At 37.1% G+C, this 16,550-nt stretch overlaps 2 protein-coding genes across 5 annotated transcripts in view; one reads left to right on the top strand and one right to left on the bottom strand.

Moving 5' to 3' along the window:
- The window catches only part of Fer1HCH (ferritin 1 heavy chain), a 35,418-nt gene extending 26,514 nt beyond the window's left edge, over nt 1–8,904 (bottom strand). The window contains exon 1 of one of the 3 annotated variants that reach the window (XM_089644333.1): nt 8,738–8,904. In XM_089644333.1, coding sequence (XP_089500459.1) covers nt 8,738–8,882 — 145 coding nt within the window. In that variant the 5' untranslated portion in view covers nt 8,883–8,904. Of the gene's footprint in view, nt 1–1,635; nt 1,870–8,737 lie in introns of those variants that run through there. The other 2 variants (XM_089644334.1, XM_089644335.1) reach the window with 2 other exon arrangements.
- Nucleotides 3,165–15,458, top strand: Fer2LCH (ferritin 2 light chain). 2 transcript variants are annotated; one of them, XM_089644336.1, is made up of 4 exons: nt 3,165–3,510; nt 12,936–13,264; nt 13,477–13,658; nt 15,110–15,458. In XM_089644336.1, the coding sequence occupies exons 2-4, from the start codon at nt 12,937–12,939 to the stop codon at nt 15,269–15,271; spliced, it is 672 nt and encodes a 223-aa protein (XP_089500462.1). In that variant the 5' UTR covers nt 3,165–3,510; nt 12,936; the 3' UTR covers nt 15,272–15,458. The 2 variants fall into 2 exon arrangements, with proteins under 2 accessions (XP_089500462.1, XP_089500463.1); XM_089644337.1 differs by lacking the exon at nt 3,165–3,510 and adding an exon at nt 9,022–9,142.
- Nucleotides 15,459–16,550: the final 1,092 nt, after the last annotated feature.

Below are 16,550 nucleotides of genomic sequence, written 5' to 3'. Positions count from 1 at the left end.
AAAAAAATATTTTCGGGCGCTTACATTGCTAACGCTGGCTAAACCTTATGAGATACATCAAAATAATGTACTACGGAATTGTATACCTTAAAAAGGCCTACAGGAAAGTCTGCGATGGTATATTTCTATCTCCTAAGGATAACCCCAGAAACGCCGCGTACGTGTCAGCAAGTTACTAAATAAATCAAAACCAAATATCCTCACAAATCTACCTAAATTAAAACCACTTTTTTTTTTCAATAAGGAATTATGCAATTTGTACAAAAAATGTCACTAGCTCGTCTTTTTTCAAACTTTCACCAGGAGGTAGATTGTAGGTATTGAAAATATTCAATTAAACACAACATTTTCATGATTTCAATTTCACATGTCAGATTGGAAGTGCTGGTTCGGCATAGCATTACAAGAGGCATGGTTCTGCTAAATGAAATCTCTAGTTCTAAGCATTTTAGGCAAGAACTGTAACGGTACCAGTTCAATATTTTCGTACAACTTAAAGAGTGGAATCAATTGAACAGGAGCCGTGAGCTCGGAGCGTACGAGCAATGAGAATATCGTCCGATACGGCACCTGGCATATGCGTAAGAATGATCGAACGGATCTTAATACAGCTACGCCGCCTAGTACCTCGAGAAAAATAAGATGCTAGGTGGTTAGTAGGTGAACATACAGATGTCAGACTATCAGACGAAGTTCACGTCTCTGAGAGTGTAATAAAAATGAAGAATTGGATTATATTAAGGGTGATATTTTTCTAAAATTCCTCCTGATAAAAAAGAGTAACAATTGAGCCATGGTACGGAGTCGTACGAATGTGGCGCATCAAAAAGAGCTAGCTCAATTGTGCGGCTCGTTCGTGAACGACTCATCACTAATTCATAGCCATCATTAACTCGTCAACAAAGAACAACATCACACAGAAACAGCTAAAAATAAATGAAAATATTGGCAAATTACCAAATTTCTAAAACCTTTGTACTAACTCCTTTTTTGGAAGGGGAAGGAGATGGGTAGAGGAATGTGGGGACGTACCTGGCGTATAACGTGGCTAAAGCCATTTCAAGGATTGTTTCGACTCTAAATGGTGGTCTTAACACCAGAGCAATACAAAAAATATAATCTACCCTCTGGAAAATGTGGCAAATATACTTTTGATAATTTTAATTAAGGGTAAGCAGAGGAAACGGACGGACGCATGACTCTGTCTCGGCACACTCCTCGATTAATTCACATTCATACATCTGGTGATATACTCTTCTACAGACAATCTATCAGAAGTGATAGATTGATATAAATAAACAATAATAATGAGTTGACCTTTGACTCCGTGGGGGAATATTCTACATGACATGAAAGCCAACGGTTAAAGTAATCGGGGACACCCAAGAAAGACTCCAATCGGGAGATGTCAAGACTCAGAATAATAACAAAAGAGTATATAGTAATGTATGAATGAAGCAAGGACTGTGTCAAGTTTGTTGTGGCGTTTCATCATTTCTACCTACTTCTTCAGAAATAGCGTAATGGTCAGCCAGACAGTTTATAACTAACATGTCAGCTTGTCGAAACGTACACAAAGCAGTCTTCAGTTTGCCCTGATGTTAGACAACCTTAGATAAGATAATTTGAACTCACATGTCAGCTTGGCAGTAGCTCCTCCGATAGCAACGACGATCAAAAAGCACAAAACAGCCTTCATTTTGATGTTGATATTATTTTTAGTAATCTGCGTAGTGTTAATTCAGCCTTGTCTGCTTGTCTAAACGGTACGAACAACAAAGTACGAATGTTTTTGGGTTGACTAAAGATTGCCTTTATTCTCACTGGAATAGAAGGCGACTTCTGACAATGGCAGATGACTGAGCTCGGTTATAAGATAAGTTATAATTGCGAATCAAATTGTTATTATTATTTTCTTGTGCACACCGCTCATGCGACGAAAGATACACGTAAAGATAACTCGTGCGATACGAAACTGTTGTAGTTGTGTGTTGTGATTGTGAGGAATTACAAATGGCCTCTGTCAAAGTATGCCCAAAAATGTGTGTTTTCCCTAGGATAAGGGGAAATTTTCCCACAAATTCCCACAATATTCAAAGAACCGCTAATGATGCCAACAAATTTTAAACTGTGACACAAATTAATATCATAAATAAAACCCTAATTAAATTATTATGATAATAGTACTTAGGCTGAAGTATTTGAAAAGACAGAAAACATTATAGGCATTTTTTTACTAAGCTACACTAGTTAGAGGAATACGAAAGAATAAAAAAAACGCAATGAAATGATTTTTGTTAAACTAACGAAAATAAATATAATAATAAAAGATTCAATAATACATGTTACCTCGAAGAAATCATTAAATTTTTAATAAGCAAAAGATTAGTAAGCAAAATAGCAGTATAAATACTCTGTCAAAAGAGAAATAATTTATTACTTACTATGCCATATTTGTAAAAATTTATACAATTAAATCCTATTTTTACGTTTCTGTTGTTTTCTTCTGCCGTAAGAACTAAATAATTTTACTTATTTTTCAGACATCAGCTTTCCAATACTTTTTTCCCCAGAAGTGAGGAAATTTCCCCAGACATCACATCATTTTCCTTCGATTGGACTTCTAGACTTGTCATTCGGTGATAAGCGTGAAGTATGCTGTAAATAACGTGCAATACTTTAGAGGTGTCGTCGAAAATGATTCACCATTTCCGTCCATTATTATCTACAAAGTATCACCAAATAAGTATTTAAATGTATTTATAACACATATTTAATAATTTTAAAGAACTCAATAGCCCAATTAACACTTTTATATTAATGCTATTAAAAATATTGTACATTGTGCACAATACGACACCTTTGTAAAAATACCGCCCACACACGCGAAGATAGTTGTAAGTGGGTCATAAAAATGATAAAAAGGTGTCGTCCTAAATAACAATAATTGTTAATTACAAAACGTTAACATAACTCTTACAAATAAAATGCAAAATAATTTAAACTATTTTTCCGATGAATAATCATTGATTTTTATTTAAATTTAATGTAGCCTTATGTATAAAATAATTGTTTATAATTTTTCTGCGCAATGATGCACGTCTAATAATGAACCTTGACATCAGCTGATCAAGGTTCGACGTAGTTTACGAGGAATTTTCCCTCAGTGTTTGACAGTATGTGTGCATTGTGTTGACAAATTTCATTCCGTCGTGTTAATATTGTTATCTCTAGTACGAGAGGCCTGACATTGTTTGTGATTGATCGATTATACACTCTTCTGGCGTGTTATCGCGGTCATCCATTCCGTGACTAGATCCATTCGGATACAAAACATAAAACGCCAGACTCTAACCGCCAAACTGACTAATACCTTCTACTCCAGTGCGAGTAAAGGTTAGTGCCAGAGATCTCCATTGTTCAATCGTTCTACGACTCTTCTCGACACAAGTTCTACTATTAATTCTACGCTGATTTCCCTCTTTCATACCAGACAATACCAATAACAAGGTAATCATTCATTATTATTACTAATTTTAATTCGATTTTTCGTTTATTTGAACCAAATACCTAATTCTGTTCAAGCTCCGCGAGTTGTACATTGATTTGTTTAGTTTTTCGAATAATATCTACAATCAATATTTATAGCAAATGGTAACATTATATTTAATAATTAAGTAAACTTGTCGAATTCCGCTGCATGCAGACTCTTTAAAAATACAACACTTGATTTCATCTTAAATATCTAATTGCGACAACTATTTAAGTCGGGAGTTTAAGTAAACATGCATAAAATAGGTTTTTAGGGGGTTATTTTAATAATTTGTGCGTATTAGGTTAGGAACTTCAAACTAATTTGATTTGATGGAACTTAAATGCATATTTTACCATCTCCCACTACATAAATATTTATTTCTTGTAGTAATTAAGTTGAAACCAAGTGCTATTTATAATTTGCGTACTAAACATGCAACGAGGTTCGACAACTTTATCCATTGCTTTATTGTATCGATCTAGTAAAAGACCACAATTCAGTTGCTTCAAATGTCTTTAGCCATGTTTAGAAACGAGATCTGAATAGCCAGGTAGTTCCCAACGTTCCACTTTTCGCGTATCATCATAAATAATCATAATCCTTTGTTAATTTATTGTGCACTTTTAAATACTATACGTCAATTTGTCATCTGTCATTACTAATATAACAAGTAACATCTGAATTCAATCATTATCTGATATATATGTACCTCTTAGATATTCTCTTCTGATAGTTCCATGACAATTTAACACACCTTTAAAAATTAATGTAAAGTCATTGAAAGCGATGGAAAAAAAACTAACATAAACTAGCGATGGTTCATGAGCGATTGAACTAGCTCTTTTTGATGCGCCGTATTTGTACGACTCCGGTTTTATTAAATAGTCACCTAGTATCTTATTTATCTCGTGTTACGAGGCGGCGTACTTGTAACAAGAGTTGTACGATCATTTATACGCTGGGAGCCGTTTCGGGGCAGTCATATTGTCTTATTGTAGCCGCTCTTAATAAAATTAGTCACAACCCATCGCGCATATGGATACGCAAGCATCCGATACTCATGTAATGTACACACATCGCAAACAACTTCCGTCTGTAAAGTGACTGCTGTACTCGCGTGACGTTGAATTCTCAAAACTGGTACTCGAACAAAATACTTGATAAAGTCATATTTGTTGATCGATTTGTAACAAAATATCTGAGACAAGTTATTTAATTACTAACTTTTACCCGCAGCTTTGCTCGCCTGGTATTTGGCCGAAATTTCCAACAGGAACGATGTTTTTCCGGGGTGAAAAGTAGCCTATGTCACTTCCCAGTCTCCGACTATCCTGATGCAAAAAATCGCACGGTGAAAGAATTTTATGATTTGTACTTCAGTAGGTGTCTAAAATAAACTAGCATATATAAACCTTCCGGAAGAAATTCTCTAAATGATAGTGCCGTACGTAGACGATTTGCAATTTAATCTCTCAAACATTCCCTTATTTTATGCATTTTACAAGCCGTTGGAAATACCACAGCCGAGCTATTAAACCCAGGACTCTCGTATTGTTTGATCTCTCCCGACCGCACAATATATATTCCAGAGATGTGCTTTATTTCAAATAAATCCATTTCAAATGGAAATGCAAAATGGGTATTTTCCATTTTGCATTTTAAATGCTTTTCTAAAAACCATTTTGCATTTTAAATGCTTTTCTCAATGCATTTTCCATTTTAAATGCTTTTTTGCAACATTCTTCCTACTATCTCCACTCATCTTTTTTTCATAAGCCCCAAATATCAGTCGGTCCTCAACCTCGCTATGAGAGATAATTTACATTTGTCAAGTTGCTCCCTGGTAGGAGCCCTGGCAATTGAGTGATACCATTACAAAAAATACTGATTCAAATACTGAACATGGGCCCATGAAGATGTAATATTAAATGTTAGATAGCAGTTTCTATGTTTTTACGATGGCAACATTAGTCCCGCGCAAATTTTTTGTGGTTTCATAATCTGTAGTCGTGGTGTTTTTGGATTCACCATCATGTAATATGTTTGTTCTACATTGATGTCCATTATTAAATGACAAAATTGTTTTAAAATTCTATAATTATTTTGATTGTTTGACCTGAGAAACCATTTTGCATTTTCAATGCATTTTGAAAATAGGTATTTTGCATTTTGCATTTGAAATGCTTTTTTAAAAACCATTTTGCATTTTGCATTTTCAAATGGAAAAGTTTTGACCCATTTCCATTTTGCATTTCAAATGGTTTTGGGTACCCATTTTGCACATCTCTGATAAATTCTCCCTTTTCATTTTGAGTCTATCTTAAAAAAATGCTTGTTCCTTGATATCTGTTGTGCCGAACGTGCCACAAGTATGAAAGAACTAAACTTATTAAAACTCTCAGATAGAAGACTTGTTTCAGATAGAAATTGTATAAAAGACAGCCCTGATTTATTAAGTCTAATTACCTTCCATATACCTACAAGAACTAGTCGATCCAAAATTCTTTTTAATTGCAACAAAAATCTCAAGACTGAGTCATTTAAATACTCGCTTATACCTAGATTGCATGCAGTTGGCAATGTTTTCTCAGAAGTAGGAATATGGTTATTAGAAAGCTATAAATAATCAAAGTCAGGAATGATAATATTCTTCTGCATGACTTCCTATATCATATTTTACTACATCTAAACTAGTTACTTCAGATATCTTATAGTGTTAGCTATCATATGTATTATTTTATTAAAAGTTATTATTTCTTATCCATAAGTATCATTGAATCGCAGACAGCCCTAAATTGATGCCTAGTTCAGCTATTACAAGTACAATTAATTTAGTGGGTAACAATAAACTCACTACTGACTATTATCATAGACACCTTATGACTTATGACAGGTCTTAAACAAGCCTAGTATAAATTAGTTCAACTGTTCTTACACTGGTAAATATTTCTTTTGAATTATGCATTGTCTTACTGCACTTATATTAATAACTGCATCACTTGCAATAGTTTCTTTGTGTACGCATTAATTGTTATTATTATCCTGTTTACCACTGTACGCATGTAATTCGATTATCACTGTATTGTAAAAGCCATTTTATGGCGTTTGAATAAATAAATAAATATACCCCATATTATTTTTAATTTTTTTTTTTAATATTAACTCCACACAGGAGGCCCTGAAGAAAATAATTTCCCTCAGGGCCTATTTCATCTTTGGGGATGCTGTGTGGAGGGTCTTTTTGTGGAGAGGAAGGAGTGAACATGGGTCTTGAAGAGTCCCATGTTGTAGGAGGGAGGAAACACAGAGGCCGGCAGTTCGTTCCACAGCCGAGCTGTTGAACTTAAGAACGAATCGTAGAAGCGACCCGTTCTCATGTGACAAATGTCAACCGTGTACAAATGTTGGGCGCGCGTTTGGCGTGTATCCCGACTACGCACCGGTGCCGAAGGGATCAATGGCGCTAGTTCCTCAGAGCATCTTCCATTGTAATACCGGTAGAACAAGGACAGCATACCTACCTGACGCCTGTGCTCTAAAGATTGCAGTCCGTTTGTTAAGATTGGGGAATCTATCAAACGGACCGCCCGTTTCTGCACAGAGTCAAGGGTTTTTTTCAGGTATTTAGGGGCTCCGGACCAGAGATGGCTGCCAAATTCGACAGTAGGGCGCACTTGCGATTTGTACAGGGTCAGCAGTTGTGTACTATTAAAGTATCTGCGGGCCCTGTACAGTACGCCCAGCTTCTGAGAGGCCAACTTTACTCTGGCTTCGATGGAGCCCCCGTACCTGAGCTGGTCACTTATAGTTACACCAAGGATATCAATTGATTTAATTGTAATGCTGGTGCAATATACAAGTATCTATTTCGGTGTTTATATGTCGGCCGTCCGTTTGATAGCTTCCCCGATTTTAACATCTCGAAAAACTGGCGAATATCTTAGATCCTAAATCTTGAAGTTTTAAATTTTGTACATTCAAATGTTGACGAGGACTGATTTAAATGATACACGATAATTTAGTTTATTTTTCTGTGTCTTGCGCATAAATGCGCACTGAAATGTTGTTTCTTTTCGCAATTAGCTTCGAAATATCAATTTTTTTTAAGAGTAGGAATTGAATCCAGAGCCGACCGACGCAGCTATCATGGCTATACAAACAAACACACTTTCGCATTTTTATTATTAGTTTGAGTTGACACTTATAAAAAGTAAAAATTATACAGTTTTCTTTTTATATACATATAACCGAACTGGATTTTAAGTCCATAGATTGTATGAGAAACCTCTGTATTTCATTAGTCAGAAGTCAATTGGAGTATAATTCACCTATTTAGTCCCCTTTATATAAAGTTCACTTCAATAATATAGAAAGAGTTCAGCAAAAATTTCTTTATTTATTGACTCCATTTATAGAATTAAGCATAATCTATACCAACACTTTGTCGAATCCTACAAATTAGAGTAGCGTTGGTAAATTAGTTTTAATGTTTTGTCTTATATGTAGTGTTGTTGTAATTTCTTTTTTACTTTATGTTACTCTTAGTTTTCTTTTTTATTATTTCTTAATATTTTCTCATTATACTTGTAATAACAATTCTACAATTGTGTACTTTACAATGGATGACATCTATTTACTGTCAGTATATCCTGTATAATACAGATATTCTCCTTTGTACACTGCATCATGTATCACTTCTATGTAAAAGCCTTTTTAGGCGTATATGTATATAGAAATAAATAAAATGAAAATTCAACACACCATTAAAAAGTGATATAGAGTCATTAAAAGGGATGAAACAAAAACTAGGTTTAATAGTTACCTATGTAACCTATTTCATCACTTTTCATGACTTTATATCACTTCTTGTAGGTGTGTTAAATTGTCATTTTGATGACATTACCCGGTCACCGAAACCAACGAATCGGACAAACTTCACAAGTTTTTTAATTATTATTTTTATATGAAACGATAAAAAATGTAAGGTGACGATAACGATTGTCTAACAAAATTAGTATGTTTTTATTATATTTTTTCACTATCAGTAATTTTAGTTGCAAAAATGAAACTTGCGAGATTTTAACAAAAAAATTGTTTTCAAAATGTTTGAATTTACAAGTAAAAAATAAAATCTAGACAAGCGATTAAATAGGCCATATTTTTGTTATTATTTATTAATTTTAATAGTAAATGTCAACATACCATTTTGAACTGCTTCAAGGTACAAGTTTCTCGTTTCGCACTCTTCTTTTTTGTCCAATTTACATTCGTTTGAACACAAAACTTCTCTGGTCAAAAGCAAAAATAAAGTGACAACGTTAAACAATCTGACGAACGTGGGTGACATGTTGTTTAGTACGTAAAATGGTATGGAAAATTGGTTTTTGTAACTAAACCGACACCTTGTACGGAACAGCTGTATCAATATTATTGACTTATTTAAAGCAAATTCTTGTTTTATATACTAAGTAAGGTTTTTAGATTAGACGTTATCAGTTTGGAATATCATTAAATATTCTTTGTAATTGTTTATTACTGCACAAGAATCCCAACCGTCTGTCGCCTGTGAAAGGGAATAATTGCAGCATCTAAGCCCGCTGCCCACGGGTAGGCATGAAATCAACATCGCGCTAGTACAGCAAAAGTGCGGTCAATGGAAGTAGAATGGAACCTGGCGTTCTCGGTATCGCATTCTTACTTTTTTTTTAATATTAACTCCACACAGGAGGCCCTGAAGAAAATAATTTCCCTCAGGGCCTATGTCATCTTTGGGGATGTCTTGTGGTGTGATGTCGATGTGGAGAGTCTTTTTGTGGAGAGGAAGGAGTGAAAATGGGTCTTGAAGAGTCCCATGTTGTAGGAGGGAGGAAACACAGAGGCCGGCAGTTCGTTCCACAGCCGAGCTGTTGAACTTAAGAACGAATCGTAGAAGCGACCCGTTCTCATGTGACAAATGTCAACCGTGTACAAATGTTGGGCGCGCGTTTGGCGTGTATCCCGACTACGCACCGGTGCCGAAGGGATCAATGACGCTAGTTCCTCAGAGCATCTTCCATTGTAATACCGATAGAACAAGGACAGCATACCTACCTGACGCCTGTGCTCTAAAGATTGCAGTCCGTTTGTTAAGAAGTGGGAATCTATCAAACGGACCGCCCGAGTCAAGGGTTTTTTTCAGGTATTTAGGGGCTCCGGACCAGAGATGGCTGCCAAATTCGACAGTAGGGCGCACTTGCGATTTGTACAGGGTCAGCAGTTGTGTACTATTAAAGTATCTGCGGGCCCTGTACAGTACGCCCAGCTTCTTAAGTTGGTTGAAAGTAGTAGAGCTGGGAAAGTAAGCTGTTTCTGAATTCTGAATGGTGTTCTTGCACCAGGGCGATACTGAGAGTATCTGGATTTGAACTTGCCACCTCCAGCTTGCTAGTTGAGAGCCTTACAATAAGTTTATTTTAGATTTACAAGGTGATTTGACCCCTCAATCTCCAGACTCGTACAGGAGTAGAAGTGAGTCATCAAATTAATGAAGTTATATCAATCATTTTCAGCTTTAATTAGCTTATTTATTCGTGGAAATTGTTAAAACGTTGTCAACAAGTGCATTGTTAAATACACTTTGAATGTTATCTCCTATAATAAATAAGGTTGGATTAAGATTGTAAAGTTTATGTACAAATTAGCATCACATTTTATATTAGTCCTTTTTTCACGGAAAAGCCTCTTTATTAGGCTTATTTTATTCGGCGAAATGTTTACAATTATTCTTGATCTTTTACTGCAGATGTGCAGAACCTTTGGCAAAGTTGCGGATTCCGCCTTGATTTAAACATAGTCACTACTGGAAGCCACTATTCACATCGGTGGAGATGTAGACACACAAAATTGGTTTTTAGGTTGTTAGTTTGGGTTATTTTAATAATTTATGCGCATTTCCTTACCTTCGAACTTCACTTTGATTGAGAAATAATGTACTTTTAACCCCTCAAACTTCTGGCATATTCCGTCAGAAGGAAATAAACATATCATTTTTTAATAAAACAAAAAAGTATTTTATTAAATATGTCAAACCACAAAGTGATTGCTTTCTACAATAATATCATTTTTTTATTATATATTTTTTTTAATGCAAAAATGGTAAGTTTTTCCAATTGTCATTTCATCTTTAAATCTCTATGATCTCTAAATAGTATAAAATAAAGTCGCTATCCCTGTCTGTCTGTTTGTGCGCTTAGTTCTTCTAAACTACGCAACGGATTTTTACAGGGTTTTTGATATACCTGGCTATTCAGATCTTCTTCTTCAATTGCGCTACAGCCCATTTCGAGCCTTGGCCTCCTTTAACATGAGCCTCCACTGCCCTCTGTCCTCGGCCGTCGTCTTCCAATCTGCAACATGGAGTAGTCCTCTGGCATCTTTCCTGACATCGTCCTCCCATCTCAGCCTAGGTCTGCCCGCCTTTCGTTTGCCTCCCGGGTGTCCTGTTAGAACCTTCTTTGGTACACGTGTGCTTGGCATTCGGTGCACATGTCCGGCCCATCTTAGTCTTTGGAGCCGTAAATGAGTAGAGAGTCTGGGAGCTTGGTAGATGTCATATAGCTCCTTATTGTGGCGGATTCTCCATGCCTCTCCCTCTCGCACCGCTCCTAAGATTCTTCCAAGTACCTTTCTTTCGAAGGTGTCCAGCCGTTCCGCAGACTTTGCTGTCAGTGTTCCCGCCTCACATCCATAGGCCAAGACTGTTCTAATAATTGTTTTATACAGGGTTATTTTGGTTTTTTCTATGGACGTTTCGGGATTTGAACACTGGCAGCAACGCGAAGTAAGTGTTGTTAGCGGCTGTGATGCGCTTTCTTACTTCTACTGGGTCTTCGTTGTCCTGCGTTATGATGGAGCCCAGGTAGGCAAACTCTTCGACCACTTCAAAGTTATAGGAGTTTTTAAAATTCACTTTATCTTTTATTCTGCGGTGTGGGGTTCTGGTCTGCATCATGATTTTAGTTTTGTTCTCATTGATTTGCGCGCCCACCTCTCTTGCTGCAGTCTCCAAAGGGTCAAACACCTCTCTTACAGCCTGTAAGGATCTTCCGACAATGTTAAGGTCGTCTGCATATCCAACTATTTGATTGCTTTTGTAGCAAATGTTTGAGTCGGTAGCAATCATTGTCTTCCTCACGACGTGCTCCAGAACAATATTGAAAAGAGTGGGAGCTAAGCCATCACCTTGTTTCAGCCCCTGGGATACGTTAAAATCCTCCGTTGTTTCACCTCCTATCCTTACTTCGACATCGTGAACCAACCATCGTTGCTTTTACAAGCTTGACTATTTTGGGCGGTATACCAAAATTTAGGAGTATTTCATATATTTTCTCCCTATCTATACTGTCATATGCCTGTTTGAAGTCAACAAATAGTTGATATATGTCCATATCGAATTCCCAGCATTTTGTCAGGATTTGTCGAGTAGTAAAGAGTTGATCAGTGGTGGATCTCCCCCTCCTAAAACCTGCCTGATACTCTCCCAGCAAGTTCTCTGAATGACGTTCTAGTCTTTCTTTCAAAATTGTTGTGAAGATTTTATACGCTGTACAAAGTAGCGATATATTCCTCTGTGATTTTCACATTTCTATTTGTCTCACTTTTTATGTATGGGGCATATTATACTAGTTTGCCACTCTTCTGGTACTCTTTCGGCGGTCCATATTTTTACAATAAGATTGTGTAGCAGGTTTTTCAGATGTTCGTTTCCATATTTATAGAGCTCTGCCGGGATATTGTCTCCTCCCGGTGTTTTGGGCAGCCCTTACTTCTGCCACCGATGGCGCTCTAGTCTATCTAGTCTAGGCTAATCAGATATAGTCACCAAACAGCACTAAAGCCATTTCAAGCAATATTTGTATATCTGAGAGTATCTTCCATGGCAGATATATTTTATTTAGCAATTTGGGCCTAAGGTTTTGTATCCCTGCATATATAATATTTATCACTGTCATATTTAAGCCAATGTTATATTTAAGCCACGATAACTCTATGAAAATTTGCATTGTATTTTTTATTTCGTTCTTACGAACAATTTGGCGTTAGTTTCTAGTGTTTTTCTGTTTTTCAACATATATTGTGTGGAAGTCATTTTGACACTTTTCAATATGGTTTACACAACTCGGTAAGTTTTGAGATCAACAACAATCTCATTGTATTTTTTAGAGTCCTAACTGTAACCAACTGTTTGTAGCCAGTGAGACTATGGCATCCCCAATCAGTGTATGTTGTTAGGAAGCTGGGTATTACCTGGATCTGGTCACAAAGCCATTTCATGCAACGTTGCAACTCTGAATGATGGCGATACCAAGGCCTTTGTATAATATATTGTCGTATTAATACACTCTCGTTACATCTCCCCCAGGATGAAGCTGTTGGTCGTGTTTGCCGCCACTCTGGCCGTGTCTGCCGCTAATTTCTGCTACAATGACGTGACGAGCGCTTGCGGCCCCACCGGAAGCGCTGCCGACTTGGCCAACTGCAACGCGCTGTACTCGGCCTTCCACCACGTCTCGTCCGACCTGCACGCGTACGCCAACGAGCACGTGGAGCACTCGTACGAGTACCTGCTGATGGCCACGCACTTTGGAAACTACCAGAAGAACCGCGACGGGTTCGCCAAGTTGTTCCGCAAGCTGAGCGACGACACCTGGGCCAAGTCCATCGACCTCATCAAGTTCATCACCAAGAGAGGTCAGTATATCAATGCATAATAATAACATTTCATTTTTAACTGATCTAAACCTCAGTTCCAAAAAAGTTTTTATTTAATTTTTCGGTTTGTTAATTTGTTTTTAATAAATTAATTGTCTTCTTATATTTCTGAGAGGTGACCTAATGGGCCGTCCGTCTGCCGCTAGTAGTAGCGGAGATTATTCATAACAATGTATGTTGACGTGTTGCAGGCGGACGAATGAACTTCAACGCGCGCAGCAAGAAGTCCACCACCCCGCTGGACTCGACCTACGAGCTGTTTGAGCTGGGATCCATGGCCAAGGCGCTGGACAAGCAGAAGGTGCTGGCCGAGGAGGCGCACAGGATCCACGGAGAAGTCACCAAGAGGAGCCCCGACTACCACGATCCCCAGGTAACCAACCCCTAGAGCAGTGTAATGTGTGCCCAAAGGATGATGCTTTGCAAACCCGACAGAATGATTGAAATGAATTTCAGTTTCTCTCTTACAATATCAGTTCCTGATGTAACATCAACACCCAGACAAGACTAACCTACGCACTTTATTACCCAAGTACCTCACAGTCAAAACAGAACAAAATTGGAAGAACAAAGTTTGACGCTAAACCCTTTTGGAAAACAGAACAAAAAACTGTTATATTTTTTACCGTAATTTTTTAAATTTTTATTTAGTCAAGTCAGTTGTCGTACGGAATGTCTCGTATGAAATGGCTCACGCCTTGCCCATTACTGTCCTAAAGCCTCTGATATTTTGCAATGTATTTCTCTCAAATTTCTTAAGGCCATGCCAAGTAATGCAAAATCATGTGTTTTTGGTTTGAAAATTTGGTCGCCTAGAAATGTTTCAGATGCTTTAATTAAATACTGCGAGTAGAATACGGCTTGGCCTTTGAAATAATCGAGTATTTTTTAGATAAGTCATTTTATAAGCCCAGAAAAAAATAATGTATAAGGCCTATGAAAACTGCTTTAAAGTTCAAAATCTCCTACTTACGAATCCATTTTCGGTTATGATTTTATTTTATAACGTGGCAAATTAAGTTATTTATAAAATGATCGAAAATTTTTTTAATATTTTATGCCTGAACATCCACAAAATAAAATAAAAGGCACTTTTTGGCCATGTTTTTTTATTGCATAAATCAAAACAGGCGGATGGTGTTAAGCGGGAATTTAAACCTTATCGCTATCTACGTAAGGGTTGTTATTGATAGCGGCTCAATTTAAAATATTACACGACGTAGTGCATCGCCTTAAGTGCCAAAATTACCAATTCGATATGAAAAATTGTATCCGTTGAGTGCGGACGTTTCTAATTAATTGGTAATCTGAAACAATAATTTCTGTTTGTGAGATTTTCACCCTCGGCGCGCAACAACGGTATTGGGCCGCGTGAGCTCGGCGTTTCAAAGATTAAGCAACCTGCCAACTGCGGGAAATATTTTCGCATCTCATTCGATCCTAGATTAATTTGATGTTTTCGAACATATTTCAAAATAAAATACTGTTTTTGAAAGCAGACGAAATAGCCTTTCGGATTTTAGTATTACAAATTGACAACTTTTATAATTATAGCTTTATTTATTGTTGTCTAAGTGGTAATAGCTACAGTTTACACAATAAAAACCATTGGTTAAATTTATCGATTTGATGTTGACTAGGGATTAGTGAAGAGTGGGGGGAGGAGGTATAACGGACGGTAATGGGAACATATCTAATATGGGGCTGTAAGATCGTGTTTTATGTTTATTAATAAAAGGTTATTAACTAGCTGGCTCAGGCAGTCTGCGCAGATAGAGAAACAATCCCAAAGGAATTAATCTTACGTTTGTATTTCTGCCGCAGGTCGGCCACTACCTGGAGGAGGAGTTCATGAATGAGCAAGCTGAATCCATCCGCACTCTGGCGGGTCACACCAACGACCTCAAGAGACTCATCAAGGACCAGTCCGCCGATAGTTCTCTGGCGCTATTCCTCTTCGACGAGCACCTCTCCAAGCTGGGATAAACCCGACTCCTCAATCAACTTCGTCTACTCCTATATAATTATACATTTGTTATTAATATTATTTCTTTCTAGCGTACAGCGCAATATTTTTGTAGAAGATGAAATTTAGAGTATATCGTGTTTTCAGGAAACTTATGTAAATTTTCTTTTCACAATAAAAAAAATTAATAAAATATTTTAAACGTCAGTTTTGTGTTTCTTTATTGAGGGTACACTCAAAAAAATTCATAATCATTCATTTCAATCTTTGAGGATGCTGTGTGGAGGGTATTTTTAAGGAGAGGAAGTTCTGGAAAGGAAAAAGGTATGATGAGGGGTGGGTGGGAATCTAGGGATCAGTGTTTCCAAGAGAGACCAGTTGGAAGTGCTGAACGCACCTCGCTCGATGAACCCGGGCACCCCTGCTAAATCACCAAACCTAGCAAACCACTTGGCGTTGTAGCAGTTCAATTTTGCCCTGCCACTAATTTTCTAACAACTGACAAGACCTCTCAGTTATCTATGAGAGCTCCAGACAGAATTTCGAGAGCGGCGAGTTCAGTACCAATCGGGCAGCCAGCTGGGGTCGACGCGACTTGAGAGAAGATACGAGCGAGCACTCCAGTCGACAGACTTCCAGGCAAGCGATGACGCAATCAGCTAGTAAAATTTATTCACTGGTCATCGTTTTGCACCGCTTCTAATTTTAACAACGCTTTAAGTGTTGTTTGGCACCCCTTCACTCGTTAACAGGTTAGATATTTTATGTCAACACAATGCCAAACTCAATCTTTTGCTACCAATTTAAATTCCGTCCGTGCGCTCAGTACTTCGTATTGACGCTCACCCCTTGAGATGTAAACTAATATTGTTGTTAAGTAGAGATCTCTTGCTCTTTACGATGTTGGAATAAATGTAATATTGAAATTCTTTTCTCTTTTATTTTACAATCGTAGCAAACCCAATATTGGTTCCTTTTTAGCTGTGACAATGGCGACCCAACGTTGTTTTAGTCGTTACAATGGCGGCCCAAACGTGGCTTATTAGAATTATTATTTCTGATTGTTACAGCGTGACCTATAGCATAGGTGTTGGTTATCCAATAAATGGTTCCCGGGGCGGCGGTTCCCAAAGCCACCTCCCAAATTGAAAATAGTTAATTGAATTTAATTTTTTTTTAAATTTGTTTTTATTGTTTATTGCATATATTTACACAGATAGTACATATACATGTTACTGATATTATGTTTATAAAATTAGAATTGGGAAGTGCGTAAGTGTTAACAATCCAGATAAAATT

The sequence above is a fragment of the Hesperophylax consimilis genome, chromosome 20, assembly GCF_061612785.1.
Source record: "Hesperophylax consimilis isolate HC1 chromosome 20, BYU_Hcon_1.0, whole genome shotgun sequence".
NCBI classification, from domain to species: Eukaryota; Metazoa; Arthropoda; class Insecta; order Trichoptera; family Limnephilidae; genus Hesperophylax; species Hesperophylax consimilis.
This window is presented reverse-complemented; position numbering and strand designations above follow the sequence as displayed.